We start from the raw sequence: 15,883 nt of genomic DNA, 5'->3' as shown, positions 1-15,883 counted from the left end.
ATATTCCGAAAACTTTATTCTAGAGGTACAGAATGGATTTAGAAAAGGACGATCATGTATAGACCCAGCCTTTTGCCTAAAATTAATAATAGAGAAAAGAAGAGAATATAATTTAGAAACACATATTGCATTTATTCTTTGAAAAAGCATTTGACAAAGTTAAAAGAAACATATTATTTAACATATTAAAAGAAAGACAAATACCAAATAATATCCTAAAAGCTATCACAAGCATATATAAAAATAATCAAATACAAATAAGATTAAATCACGAGCTATCATATACAAGAGAGATTATTATTATTATTATTATTATTACGGGTATCTCCATGGAGTCAGTAGACTCATCGCGGGAGACCCAAGCTAGCAAAACAATATCTGTCATATCTCTTCTTGAATTCATTTACAGATGAAGAGCTCACAACAAAGTCAGGCAATGAATTCCACTCATTCACCACCCTCCAGGCAAAAAACCTTGTTCTGACACCTTTGTTAACCACACTCTTCTTTAATTTCCAGAGATGACCTCTTGTTCTTCCATCACTATCACACAGCTGAAACATTTCCCCTGCATCAATCCTATAAAAACCTTTTAGTAATTTGAATGTTTCTATCATATCCCCTCTTCTTCGCCTATTAACCAATCTCTGCAATCCACAAGCTCTCAATCTATCAATGTAGGGAGCATTTTTTATATCACTCACCAACTTGGTCACTCTTCTCTGAACCCTCTCCACAGCCTCCTCATCTCCAAGGAATCCAGGTGACCAGACCTGAGCACAGTAATCCAAATGTGGAAGTATCAATGCTTTATAAAGGGGAATAATAACCTCTTTATCTCTGGATGTCAGTGTGTTCCTCAACAACCAAGTAATCCTATGTGCAATCTTGGACACCTTAGCAATGTGTCCTCTGAACTTCATCTCCTTATCTACCAATACCCCTAAGTCCCTAGCCTCATCAATCTCTTGGAGTACCTTTCCATCGATGTGGTACACAGCTGGTAATCTTTTAATCCCAAAATGCAAGACTTTACACTTTTCCACATTGAACTGACATCCATTTTCTTTTGCCCATTTTACCAGCTTATTTAAATCCTCCTGCAAACTTTCAACATCAGCTTGATTTTTTTTTGATTTTTCAACATCAGCTTGAGATAAACCAAGGGGTCCGACAGGGATGTCCCCTCTCAGCAACTCTTTTTAATATCTACTTAAATGAAATAATAATAAAATGGAGTAAAAATTTACATCAAGGAATTAAACTTTCACCTACAGTTAACTTAAACACTCTCCTCTTTGCAGACGACCAAATAATAATTACAAATTCTGAAGATAACTTACAGAAAGTTATTTTAAATCTAAATGAGATATCCAAAGATTATAGTATAATAATATCAACGGAAAAATCAAAAACTATGGCCTTTAAAGGACAACATCCAGCAAGAACTAAAATAGTAATAGATAACAAGATCTTAGAACAGGTGAATTCATTTAACTACCTAGGATGTATGATCACATATGAAAATGAAGAAGATATAAATGTAAAAATTGCAAAATATTTAAAAATAACAGGTGTAATTAACTCTATATTTAAACCAAACCTAGTTCAAAAACAAACCAGGCTAAAAGTATACAATACATTAGCCTTACCGGTCTTAATGTATGGAAGCGAAATCTGGACAATAAAACAAAAAGACAAACAAAGATTAACAACAGCAGAAATGAAGTTTATGAGAAAAACTGCAAAGTATACCCTATTTGATCACAAAAGAAACAAAGATATTATGAAAGAATTAAACCAAGAACCTGTTCGAAGAATGAAAACAGAAGCATTACCAAAACAAGCCTTAAAGTACAAGCCATTAGGAAAAAGAAAACCAGGACATCCTCTTAAACGATTCAACGATGACCTCTAAGGACAGAACAGGCCATGCTAGGCCTAAATCCTTGATACGTATGATGATGATGATGATGATGAAAGTAAAAGTAAGATCGGATGCAAATTTGGTTTTAATGAGTCTACAATACAGACTATTTTATCTAAAGCTGATGAGCATTGCGAGCAAGGTAAAGTGGCATCTACATCTGCAAGTATGCAATGCACACGTAACCGGAGTGCTATAATGGTTGAAATAGAAGATCTGTTGATTATTTGGCTGGAAGACTGCAATCAAAAGAGAATTCCAATTAGTGCCTATAATATCATGGCCAAAGCTCTAAGCCTGTTTTCAAGACTTAAAGAGACCAAATATAAATAAGACAATTCAAAATTCGCAGCTAGCAACAGCTGGCTTGAAAATTTCAAATCTAGAGCTGGACTAAAGAATTTGAAAATAACAGGTGAAGCTGCAAGTGCCGATGAAGATGCTGCATCCATATTTCTTGCTGAGCTGAAGAAAATTATCGAAGAAAATTATTACGATTATCGTCAAATTTTCAATTTAGATGAAACCAGACTCTATTGGAAAAAAATGCCATCTAGAACTTTTATATCAAAAAAAGAAGCAGCACAGCCTAGCTATAAAGCATCAAAAGATCACTTAACTGTTATGCTTGGAGGGAATGCTAATTGAGATTTTAAATTGAAGCTGCTGCTGCTTGTCTATCAAACTCAGAACCCAAGGGCTTTAAAAGGATGTAACAAGAACTCTTTACCTGTAATTTGGTGGGCAAATCAGAAGGCTTGGGTTAACCAAAGTCTATTTGATGATTGGTTTAAGTCTTATTTTTGCCCGACAATTGAAACTTATTGAAAGAGAAATAACTTAGCTTTCAAAGCTCTTTTGCTTTTAGACAATGCACATGGTCATCCAAATTCTCTTAATGATCTGTGTGAGAATGTGAAAGTTTTATTTTTCCCACCAAATACGACATCATTGCAACTTTCAAAGCCTATTTTCTTAAAAAGACATTCTCAAAGGCAGTAGAAACAATAACAGGAGAAAATGCGATGACGCACCATGAATTTTGGAAAAAATTTAACATTAAACACACAATTGAGAACGTTCGTGACTCGTGGGAGCAAGTGTCTTCTAGTTGCATGAAAGCTGTTTGGAAAAACCTTCTGCCAGAACGTGCTAATGACTTAGGTTGTTTTCAAAATCCTGTGAACAAAGTGGTCAAAGAAATCATTGCAATTGATGAAGACCTCGGTTTTGATGGTGTTGATGCAGAAAATGTTAAAGAATTATTGGATTCAATTCAAAAGATTTCAGTGACAACAATCTTCTTGAAATTGAACAACGCACATATGAAGACAACAAACAAATGGAATGTGAAGATGAGGAAATAACAGTCAAAGATAGAATATTTCACAGTTTAGAATCGCTTAAGCAGCAAGTAATGGATATGGATCCAGATGCTAATCGAAGAATGCTTGTTTGCCGAGGTCTGGAGAGTCATTTTGCTTGTTATTGTAGAATTTATGCCGATAAGAAAAAAAAACTAAAACTGTTCAAACGACTCTATAACTTCTTTTGATTAAAAAAAATTGCAGTAACTAATGTAAGTACAAGTATTTATTAAACATTTACTTTGCATTCATTTTTTTATCTCTCCTAAAAGAGTACCATATAAAACGAACTATTAGTGCAGTAATCGATCAGGGACAAATTGTACTTTTTACCATTGATTATTAGATTTGATTAAAGCGATTTTGATATACGCGGTAACATCGAAGGATAAATTAATCGCGTTAATCGAGGGATACCTGTATATAATTTCTTGGTATCTTCAATTCATGCATGAAGTGATACCAATTAGTTGCCTTGTCCATAAAATATCACTCACTCACACACACAAATTTGTGCTTCAGAATGAATACTCACCCTGTATCACCTATTCAAGCTTCCATGCTCATATGGGCAGCTATTCAACAGCATAGAAGAAAGCATATATCCAGCTGATCACCAAAAGAGAGAGAGAAAAGTCAGCCATCAAACTATCATACCACTACCTTTACCTCCATCCTTTCAAAAGCAATAGAAAAGGTCAGCAGCAGCCAACTTCACTAACTGGAAATCCATCAATTAATTAGTTACACCAATATGGATTCTGTCAATCTCATTCCACAGTGGACATCCTATCCAACCCTATCCACAAGCTATGAAAAGGTTATGAGAAACTCATGTGTTTCCTCTTGATATTATATTTTCACAGTATTTGATCAGATCTGGTATACAGGCCTCCTTACCAAGCCACCATCTTATGATAGTCTTTCCCTTCTCTTCATGACTTTTTATCACTAACCTCAAATCCTATCCATAGTTCTGCTGATGACAGCAAATTCCATTCCTCTTTACATTTGAATCACAAATAATGCAGTGCCTAAACAATTCAAACTCAATTTGCTTTCCATTAATTATGACTTTCAGATTTCCAATGAAAATGCTTGATGCTATTTGGAAGAGGGAAATCCACTTAACAGATCACTCTCTCTCAGGGACTCCCTATAATCACTTTCTCACAGGTGCAGATGCTATGTTTCTACATTATGTCTTTTCTACAGATATTTTCATAGGTACTGTTCTATCTAACTGGCTACCACCATCTCTCTTCTTTTCTCTAAACATTTAAAACATAAACAGTTGCCAGTCAACATCCATATACAGATTAGCTTCAAACCTATGAAACAAACTTCTTATCATCTTCCTGTCTACCACTGATTGCAAAACACAACTTTCCCACATTGTTTTCCCCAAAGACTATTAAAATCTCTAGGTGTTCAAAGCAACAGACTACTTTATTCATAACCACATGTCCACAAAAGACTACACTGCTATCTTATAACAGTCAAAAAATTATGTGAATATAATAACAATATCTAACTTTGTGATATTGATCAAGCACATGATACCAACCAAGAAAAAAATAATTCTTAATGCTACATCTGTATCTGTACAGTGTGAAGGAAACCTTATACAGAGTCTTGATAAATACTGTTACAACTTCCATACACACCCGTGCTGCCCACAGAATTGTGTGAGCCTGGTTCTGTTAGTGGTGCAGTGCACAGCCAACATTTGTGTGTGTGGTTATCAGTTTGGTTAATTTGAATTTGTACTGAATGTCCTTTACTATTTTTGTATAAATCAGATATGAAATTTTGTAAAATATAAACTTGAAATTGTATCATTATTCTTTATAAGCTAAATATATGCCGTGTGTACTATATACCAACTTGGTACTTAATCTCTTGATGAGTAATACTGCCCCCAGCAATACACGTGTGCTAAAAATTGCAAGTCATGCTCCTAGTAAGTAAGAATCCCACCAGACGAACTTGTGGCACTGATTACTGCACATTATTCACAATCATACCACTATAGTACAAGCTGGTGCTTATGGTCAAGATGACAAGCACTGATTGAAGGAAAAGAAGGCCCAATAGAAGAGAATAGCGCGAGATATAAAAGTTTTGTCAAGGCCTGAAAAATTCTCTTATCTTCTCTGCTCTTGTGGTATGTTTTTTTCGCTCTTGGAGATGAAGCTCTGATTTCGTGAAGGTCCTTTATTGCCGTAGTCTCTCACTCACAGCTCGGAGAGGTCATATTCCGTATGTCTCTGCAGTTAGAGTCCAGAGTCGACGATGTTCTTATTATGCCGAGCAAGCGTCGGAAGCAGAAAGGAGAGTGCTCAGCAAGTTTTCAGTGAAGTCTGTTCCTGAAGTAGCTAATACAGATCTGAACATCCTGTAGGATGCCTGTGGAAAGCACTGTAATCCAGTAAAGAGAGGTAGCAGATCGACTGATCTGGTAAGAGCATGCAATTCTCTGTACTTATAGTAATATTGAGGGACGTGTCTAGTTATATTGTGTGACCTTGTTAGAATGATTGTAAGTTATATTAGTGTTCCAGTAGAACGTGTATAGTGCTAGTAAAGGTTCCTTATGAATGTTTGTTCCGAAGGATTCATAAGGATCCGGTAAGACTGATCCAGTAAGAGCATGCAATTCTCTGTACTTATAGTAATATTGAGGGACGTGTCTAGTTATATTGTGTGACCTTGTTAGAATGATTGTAAGTTATATTAGTGTTCCAGTAGAATGTGTATAGTGCTAGTAAAGGTTCCTTACGAATGTGCTGGTTCCTCTTAGAATGTTTGTTCGAAGGAACGTGTTTAGTAATGGAAATATTGTAAGTTCTTAGAGAATGTGGAATAAGATGTAATTACTGTTCTAATAATTAATGTAGTCTATGTTCAAAGAGAAAATTGTTCTAAGAGAAAAAGTGTCACGTGGCGATTTAATCTTGCGAGACAGATAAGTTTAATTATCGTTCCCTGTACTATTGTTGAACTGTATGGCTCTTGTGGATCATGTTGCTGAGTTTTGGAATATTGCTTGAAGGACTGATATAGAGTAGACTCTTAATATTTAGTTAGTACTGTGATAAATTCAAGGGAATTGGCCCCTTAAGCAACTGTTTGGAATATTGTGTTGACGCACTGAATTGTATGAGAAGTTACCTATGTGGATGAGAGATGTCTAGAAGTATCTGATAATAATTGATGTGTGCATGTGAATTTTAATAGTATCTTTTAAGTTGTCATGTTCTTCATATTAAGTTGATCAATTAGTTCCTTATGAAGATTTCTATGAATTGTATCTTTAATCCAGTAATAAATGTATTTTGTTTTAATAATTGAAGAAGTGCTTGCCTGATTAATCTTCATTGCACCACTCATAAAAATTTCGAATCATGGCGGGAAACCCATTGTATAAATAAGTATATTAATTTGACGACCACGACTAGAATTTATAAGTTGAATCGTGATCAATTATTTAAGAGAATTAAGTGAACTATTTGTTACTGATAGTCAATACCTTGATGTTATGCTCTCAAACATCTAGACACAGAGTGGTGCAGGTTTATTTACAAATAAATTTCTCTGAGTCGATAAGGGTAATTACTAATCAGTGGGATTTAGGGGATATTTGTAATATATTTCTAAGTTCTTCTAAATTTTTTTAAGGGAATCGAACCAAGACAATCAAGATTTATTGTAGTCTGGAATTTATGCCCAAGATAGGAATAAAAAGTTAATGCCATTGTAGAGGAGCAAATTAACTATTCATGTAATTAAGATAAAGTAAAATCAGTAAAATATGTAACCAAGCGACAATGTAACACTGTAATTGCACATCACAAGGCTGGAATGCAGCCACCTGTTATTTTCAATGTGCTAAAAACACCCAGGATCAGTAGGATGTTTATGTATTGGACTATTAACCATTATAACAATGCAGAAGATGTATCTAACTGCCAAAGAATAGGTTGACCACACTGCATTACAATGTAACAGCTTGTATGGACTATGAAGACATGCCTCCACCATAATTCTGTGAGAATACAGAAAGTGATGTCACAAGAGATGAACATTTCGCAGAGAACAATGTCATATGTACTAACTGCAGCAGAGGGTGATAAAATCAAAGGCACTTCTGTGGGGGTACATGAACAACAGACACAGAGCTATTCACTTTACGGATACAATTTTCACCATTGAAGAGTTGTTTAGCTGCCAAAACGATCAGGTATATGCCCCAGATGGTCGCACAGCACATGCCATAGCACTCAGGATTAAGAGAGGCCATCACCCTGTGACAGTGATGGTTTGGTGGGGGGTGACATATCTAGGGATATCCACAGATATCCCTAGATATGTCAGAGGAAGATTAAGGAAGATTCTACTAGATAAGGCAGAGGAAGACTAAGATATTGGTATGTTGATGAAATTAGTAGAAACTAAAGAATTGACCATATAAGAGGCATAGCATACAATACACCAACTTGAAAGAAATTTGATCTTGTGAAATATTAATTGTACAGGAAAACCTCGCTTAATGTGATTAATTAATCCTGCAATTAATGCGTGCTAAGCAAATACAATAAACAATAGGAATAATTATAATTCATCCATCAGTTAGCGTAAATTTGGGAAAAAATACAGTATTAGCTATATTAGAGGATAAAATCATCATAGTTAATAAAAATCAATTGCTTAAATTTTTATTTAATGTTTAAACATTTGATTTAAAAATGCTCAAATCAAATGTTAAAAATGTTTAAACAGCTACTTTTCTACAAAAAAATTGAATAAAGATGTTTGAATAGTGCTTGACTTTTTCATCTTGTCATACAATTTGCGATACCTGGTGATCGCTTTATCTCTGCAGACTTCGAAGCTTCATTCCATATCAGGATCAGCATCAAACAAAATTTCCTTAGCATGCTCAAAATTATTGAAAACTAGCTCAAGTTCTTTTGCAGTTAGCTTCTTAGCCATGACATCATCTTCTTGTTCGCACTCCTTATCTTCTTCTTCTTCATATGCATGCAGTTCTTCTAGATGAAGGAGATCTCACTTAACTGTTCTGAATGGGAATAGAGCAAGTTTCTCACATCTCCATTATCCAGTTCATTAAATCCAAGTTCTTTTCCAATTGTGCTGATTTCTTCAGAAATGTTAGATTTTGGATTTTGCGCATGATAAGCTAACATAGGCTTCAATTTAAAGCCTATGTAATTTATACTGTAGTTATTTATACTGTAAAACATTGCCTCCTAATAAAAGCATAAAAATAAAAGACGATTTTTAAGATCTTTAGATACTTTGTATCCTGGTGGAGATGCTTCAGTTTTAGCTAGGAAAGTTTTTGTTGGCATATGCTAAAAGAGACCAGTTTCGTCGACATTGAATATTTACCAATCGTCTTAATCACCCTCCTGAATTATCCTTTGCAATTCTTCAGGAAACTTGGCTGCAGAATTTTTATCAGCACTAGCAGATTCCCCAGTTATTCTTACATAATGCAGTCCAGTTCAATTTTTAAAACAGTCAAGCCATTCTAAAACTGCAGTAAAGCTTTCACATTCCTCTTGAAATTTGGTCTCTTTCAATGAGGTAAAAATATGGAAAGCTTTTGTCTGAATATTTCCTGTTCTAAGAGGTATTCTTTTTTGGTTATAATTCTCAAGCCAGAGTGATAGAAGATGCTCCATCTCAATCATTAAATGGCTTCTATTTCGAGTGACCTGCATGCTTAAAGAACCAGTAGCAACTTTCCTTGTTCTTTGTATTCTTTGCTCTTATTTAATATAGTCTGAACTGTAGACTCACTGTATCCCAGGTCTCACACAGTCATTGTATTACTAGGGCCACTTTCATGTCTCTTAATGACTTCCAGCTTTTCCGCTCGCTGCTGATTGGCAACAAAAAATTTTGCATAACGTAAAAAAATCACATTAACTGATTAATCACTTGCTTAAAGGGGGTAATAGTATAATTTCACTCAACCGCACTAACTGATTATCGAATTTGCATTAAGCGAGGTTTTCCTGTACTGGACATTCAGATACATGTAGCAACATGTATCTGGATATACCCAGAAAATGACGATGAGATTACTGACTAAAGTGACATTATCTGAAGAAATGTAAGGATTACCTCAGCCTGTGATAAAATGAAAGAAACATTCACACTATACAGAGCACACAGAATCTAAAACTAGTAACTGTTGGAAAGTTGGAAGGACCTAGATTTCAAATCTAGAGCTTTCCAACTTGAAGATCAAATGTTTGCATCATCAAGGTGATTCATGCCATATGAAGAAATGCAAAACATTTCATGGAAATATATTTTAAAAAATATTACCCGCTGAAAACAAAACTGCATTAAAAGAAAGAAAGAATGGGAAAGGGATATTGTTGATGATAGCTGATGAACTGCAACCAAAGAGAGCAAGAGTTCAACCTAAAGATCAGTGAAAATAGTGCATCCAAGGCCATCTGATGTGAGATGATAGTTAGAAAACCAGTGAAATATTAGTGGGTTTAATAAACATTTTTTCCTCTTTGGTGCTGTTTATACTGTAAAACATTATTATGCATAATGATATTAATGCCACATGTGGGTAAGAGGATGAGAAGAAAGGAGCAATCTGTTTACATTTTTTTGAACAACTGAAGGTTGGGGAAGGCAGAGTGGGAGAGGCTGTTTCAAAGAACAAAAGTAGATGGAATGAAAGAGAAGGCAGTGAAGTTGGTTCAGTGAGATTCAAGATGGATTGTAAAAGGGAATTGGTTAGCAGTGACACTTGTTATAATGATTTTAGAGGAAAGTTGAGGAATAATAGTGGTCAATTCAGCAGAGCACTGTCCATGAAAGTATCTGTAGAAGAGGCACAAGGCAGAAACTGAATATCTGTAAGACACATTCAGTTTCTGCCTTGCCTGCCTGCCCTCTTTTTGATAGAATTGAACAATCTTAGAGAGAATTTTAGTGCACCACCCCAAATGTGAGAGCCATATTACATGGTTGAGCAGATGTGAGATTTGTAGAGTTAGCAGCTATGACAGTGTAAAGTAGTGTTATGTGCGAACAAGTACACTAAGTTGTTTGGCAGCTGAAGAAGCTATGGTTCAAATGCATTTTTGTCATGAAAGATTGTAAGTATAGGTGAGTCCAAGAAGGGAAATCTGATCATGTTTTCATATCTCGGTATTATTGAAGGTAAGAGAGAAAGGGATGCGAGCTCTTTCTTGCAAGAGATCAGACAAGATTGAATTTTTGTGGCACTGACATTTACAAGGTTGTCCTTGCCCCATTGGGATATAGTTAGGAGATCAGAATTCAGGACATTGGACTTGATGGATCTTGAGGATTCTAATACTTGAGCACTACAAGGTTTGTCAAATAAAAAGGAGGAATGGAGTGTCTGTTATTGGCATAGCTATGATGGAACTTGAAGTCTGTGAGAGCAGGTCATTTATATACAAGAGAAAGAAAGTGGGTGAAAGAATGGAACCTGGGGTACTCCTACATTGTTGGTGGGATATGATAAAGTGTCAGGTTGTGAATTTTGAGGTGAAAAAATTAACAGGTTTATACCATATTGATGGAAATTGATGAAGACAGGGATTGAAAGTTAGTGGACAGGGAATTAAAGTTTAGAGGGAATATTGCAAAAGTGGCTAAAACAGTGCATCAGATTACTTAGTTACTGAGGAACACTCTGAACAAGTAGAATTAAGCAGGTTATTATACCTCTTTATAGGGCCTTGATAAGGCCTATCTTGATTAGTGCACACAGATCTCATCACATGGGTATTTTGGGAAGGAGGTTGGCTCCTAGTTCTCTGATTATAAAGTTCTTTGCTATACATTGAAAAATTTTCACTTGTATCCATTTTACAAAACCCCTTTAATATCTTAAAAGTTTCTATAATGTCCCTTCTTTTCTGCCTATCTACTAAACTTTGTAACCCACAAACCTTCAACCTATCCTTATATGGAGCATTCCACAGACCTGTCACCATCTTGGTCACTCGTTTCTGAATCCTCTCAACCACCTCCTGGTCCCCAAGAAACCCAGATGACAAAATCTGTGTGCAGTAGTCATGATGTTCATAGCCTTATAAAGAGGGATAATAGCTTCCCTATCTTTACTTGCTAGCGTGTTTTTCAACATCCAAATATTCTTTAAGATATTTTACCAACTTCTGCAATATGCCCTCTGAACTTCAACTCTTTGTCCACCATTATCCCAAGTTCCTAGCCTCATCGATTTCCTGCAATCCAATACCATAAATATGAGGGACACTGTTCCACTATATGCAACCTTTTCAACCCAAAGTGCATAACCTTAGATTTTGCAACATTAAATTTGCAATCATTATCCTCTACGCACAATGACAATTTATTTAAATTATCCTTCAGAATATCTACATCACCTTTATCAACTATTGCTCACCCCAATTTTGCATCATTAGCAAACTTTAGATGGTTTTGCCCATACTTTCAGCCTATCTAAATAATTTGCAAGAGCTCTTCATACATCACCTTAATTAACTATTATGGTACTCAAATTTTACATCTGCAAAATCACCTGCCTCTCCCCACTATTCTTTGGTATCTGTCCATAAGTCACTTGGTGCACTGGATTCACATTCATCCCCATTGCTCCAATTTGTTAACAGAGTTCCATGTTGTATCCTGTCTAACACCTCTGCCAAATTCAACAGCATCGTCATGCAGTCATTCCTTTTATCTGAGTCACTTCCAATATTATTAATAAATATACCATTAATCAAACAACACCCCTTTGCAAATAAACAGAATAAAGAGACTAAAATTCAATAAACTGAAAAGCCCACGGAATGATAACAGCTTACCTCTCTGCTTATCTGGACGCCTTCGGTTATCAGCTCGACGATTTGCTCGAGATTCTGATGCAGCTTGCTGACCAATTACATCTAAAATTTAATTAATAACATACAAAATTAAAATTTAAAATGTAGTATAATGGATCTTATAGCAATTTATACTAATACACAATTAGGAGTGGACATCACAGTGAATCTTAGCTCAATAATTCAGTTGCAATAATCATCACCTGAGTATGGTAAATTAAATGAATACTGTAAATTGATATTCTCTGAATTATAACAAAGATTATCAGAATGTTAAAAATTAATTTTTTAATAAAAATTAAACTCAATTTGTGGAAACAGAAGAGCATGACTTGTCCTGCTGAAAGTCAGTTCTTATAGAAGAACATCAGCGACTTATCTTAAATATAATAAATAAATATTAATATAATTTAAATAATTATATTTATATAATTAAATAATTATATAAATTTAAATAAATATAAATCTGTGTGCAGTAGTCAAGATGTGGCCAAATTCATAGCCTTATAAAAGAGGGATAATAACTTCCCTATCTTTACTTGCTAGCATGTTTTTCAACATCCAAGTAATTCTTTGAGATATTTTAAATTGATTAGTTGAAAAGTGAGAGGATAAGGAACCATCCACCATCACACATAGAGCTAGTCAGAAAGATTGCAGTCCAATTGCAGAAGTCATGGGACAAACATCCCTCGATGAGTCATTGGACTCTCTGGAGGTGACAAATAATAATTTTTAAAAAAAATAATAATAAACCAAATGATGAAAGTTTGTTTAATAGGCTTTTGTGCCAGACACAGTCAAAAGATTTGGAAATATCAAATGCAACCACTTGAGATTCATCACCACTTGAGATTCATCAAACATCTCCATAGAATTTTACAGAGGTATTCTAACACCAAACATGGCATGAAATTTGAAGCATTAGATCTAAATCCGATCCATAACAAAACTAGAGCACTTGTGTAAAATATAAAAAATGCCCAAAGAATTATTTTAATTCTTCTCCTCCTCCTTCACAGACTCCACTACTGTTTTCATTGTTCAAATAATTTCAACCAAATCTGGAAGAAATGTTTCTTAAGTCTTAAGTTTCTTATAAAAGGGAGAAAATGCTTCCTTTGTAGACACTCTGCAAGTCACATTGTTCAACTGATTCCAACCAAATTTTGACCAATCAGATTAAAATGAATAAGGATAATTATATTAAAGTTGTGAATCAAAAGTTAAAATGCAAAGAAGTACAGAATGATAGTTTGATATAAGGTATCTAAACTGTCATTCATAATCTGTATGGAACATATTAGAAAGAAAAGTAGTATGAAACCTGATGTCAAAGTTTGAAATATTCAGCTCAGCTCTTTTCACTACGTAGATGATGTTATTCCCCTAAATAAATCCAGTACAAGTCATCATGTGTCTAACTAAACTGAATAACTACTGTAAGAAATTTGATATAAAAAATCAGCAATAAAAACACAAAAACAGAAACAAGAAAACATCAACTACACTTCCAATGGGAAACCAGTAAAATATTATAGCTATTCGTATGCAAGTTTTAGTGCAGATATTAAATTTCAAAATAAATAATAGAAAGAGCAAAGCCAGTATGATGGGGATTCTAAATAAATTTATATTGATTAGAGAGAAATTGTGGATGTCAAAGTCAACTATAAAAGAAATAGAATTGATAAACTCCACATGGAAAAGTTTTAAAAAAAAACAAAAACAAATAAGATTTAGACTACATTAGGAAAATTGAAGAAATAAATAGGACTCAAACAGATGAAACCGAAAATCTTTGGAAAACAGGAAAAGAAATATTAATTAACTTGGGAAGGGAAACAGGAATTGATAAGAGACCCAATAATAAATAGATAACATCTGAAATTTTAGAAAAATGTGAAAAAAAAAAAAAGAAAACTAAAAACAAAAATAAACAGACATACCTCAGAAGAAAAGGAGAAGAAATACAAACAGCTCAAAAATGAAATTGATAAACTGCAGACTCTTTCTTCTTTCTTTCCTGTAGTCCTAAATGGACCGTTGGGTCACTCATGGCTGGTAGATGATATTCTTTGTTAGCCTCCTCCAATAATCTCGGTCTCTTGTTCTTGATGTCATTTGAGAAAGGGAGGAATTTGTCCATTTTTTGATGTTATCAGTCCATTTTAATCAAGGTCAACCCCTCGCCCAACATTACATCATTACTACAACTACTGGGCCAGAGAGTCATTTCTGCATTTAAGGCTTATTACTTACGGCATATATTCCTGCAAGTATTCAAGGCTACGGAAGATGGTGCGATGACCTCGAGAGAGTTCTGGGAGAATTATAACATCCATGATGCTATCAAAAACATTGCTGATTCTTGGGAGGAAGTGAAACAATCAACAACAACTAAAAGGATGTGGAACAAACTGTGCCCTCGATTCTGTAATGATTTTCATGGATTCACAGAAGAAGCCATCACCAAAGCCAGAAAAGCTGTGGTGGATAGGAGCAATGCACTGCAATTGGACATCAATGAAAATGATGTCATTGATTTACTAGAGTCCCATTCACAAGAATTAACCAATGAAGACCATACGGAGATAGAGAAGCAGCTGATGGAAACACAAGAACACAAAGAATCAGAAGATCCAGAGCCAAGAAAGTTCACGACAAAAGAATTAGCTGAAGCTTTCATCTCATTGAAGCAGGATTTGCTACACTTGAGGAGCAAGATAATAGCATTCAGCAGTTTACAAACGTTTACTGTACAGTTAGTCAGAACATCAGCTGCTACAAGGCCATTTATGAAGAGCAAAAGAAAAGGCTGTGCAAACAATCCTAGATACCTTTTTTCAAGAAATTGACTTCAGTGGTAAGCTCCACTCCTCCAGAAACAGAATCAAATCTTGATTCTCCAGCACCAGGTCCATCCTCTCTAGCACCATCTCCATCATCATCTTCCAACAATCTTCTTGATGCAACCTTTAATATTCTTTTTTGAAATTTCTCCTATCTAAACTTTTTGTATGAGTTTGTTTTTATGTTCTGTTTGTATGAATTAAAAGAAAGAGCACAATAGTTCCTGTAACTTATTATTAGAGTACAGGGATATTATTATTACAGCATTACACGTTATTATTATTGCCACATATGAGCCATTATAATATTATTATTAGCGCATATGTGCTAATCATCAGGGATCCAAGTTACATACAAATCCGACTTAAAGATGTCCTCAGGAGCGTATCTCATTCGTAACCCAGGGACTGCCTGTACTTGTCCCCTTTTAATACGTGAGAATATTTTATGAGCATAACTTATTATCATTTAGTTGCACTAAATGATAACTGTAACTTGCCCTATCATTTAATTTAATCTGATTATCATTTAATTACCCCCCTTCCCTTCACTTTCCAAAAGTTAGTTAGGGTTAGGGTCCCTTCACTTACCCTCTGTAGGGAATAAAAAGTGGTAGCAGATTTATTTATTTATGATTCTTGTAATAAGACCAGTCGGTGACTATACAGTACTTAGATGAGAGTTGCTGCCAAATTCCTGATAAGGGTAGTTCAGGAAAAACCTTCCACCCGAAAAAAAAATGCACTCTATTAAAAGCTTCATTTCATCAATAATCGAAAAGTGCATTAAATATAAACTATCCTAACACATTCCCATGGAAATGAGAATAATAAAAT

General features: G+C 34.7%; 1 protein-coding gene across 1 annotated transcript in view; it reads right to left on the bottom strand.

Moving 5' to 3' along the window:
• LanB1 (laminin subunit beta-1) overlaps positions 1-15,883 on the bottom strand; it is a 754,433-nt gene that overhangs the window by 606,559 nt on the left and 131,991 nt on the right. The window contains exon 3 of the mRNA XM_090400882.1: positions 12,177-12,257. Within this exon, the coding sequence (XP_090257008.1) occupies positions 12,177-12,257 (81 nt within the window). The remainder of the gene's footprint in view (positions 1-12,176; positions 12,258-15,883) is intronic.

The sequence above is a fragment of the Typopeltis vanoorti genome, chromosome 11, assembly GCF_054136105.1.
Source record: "Typopeltis vanoorti isolate ZY-2024b chromosome 11, IOZ_Tvanoo_1.0, whole genome shotgun sequence".
Taxonomy (NCBI): Eukaryota; Metazoa; Arthropoda; class Arachnida; order Uropygi; family Thelyphonidae; genus Typopeltis; species Typopeltis vanoorti.
This window is presented reverse-complemented; position numbering and strand designations above follow the sequence as displayed.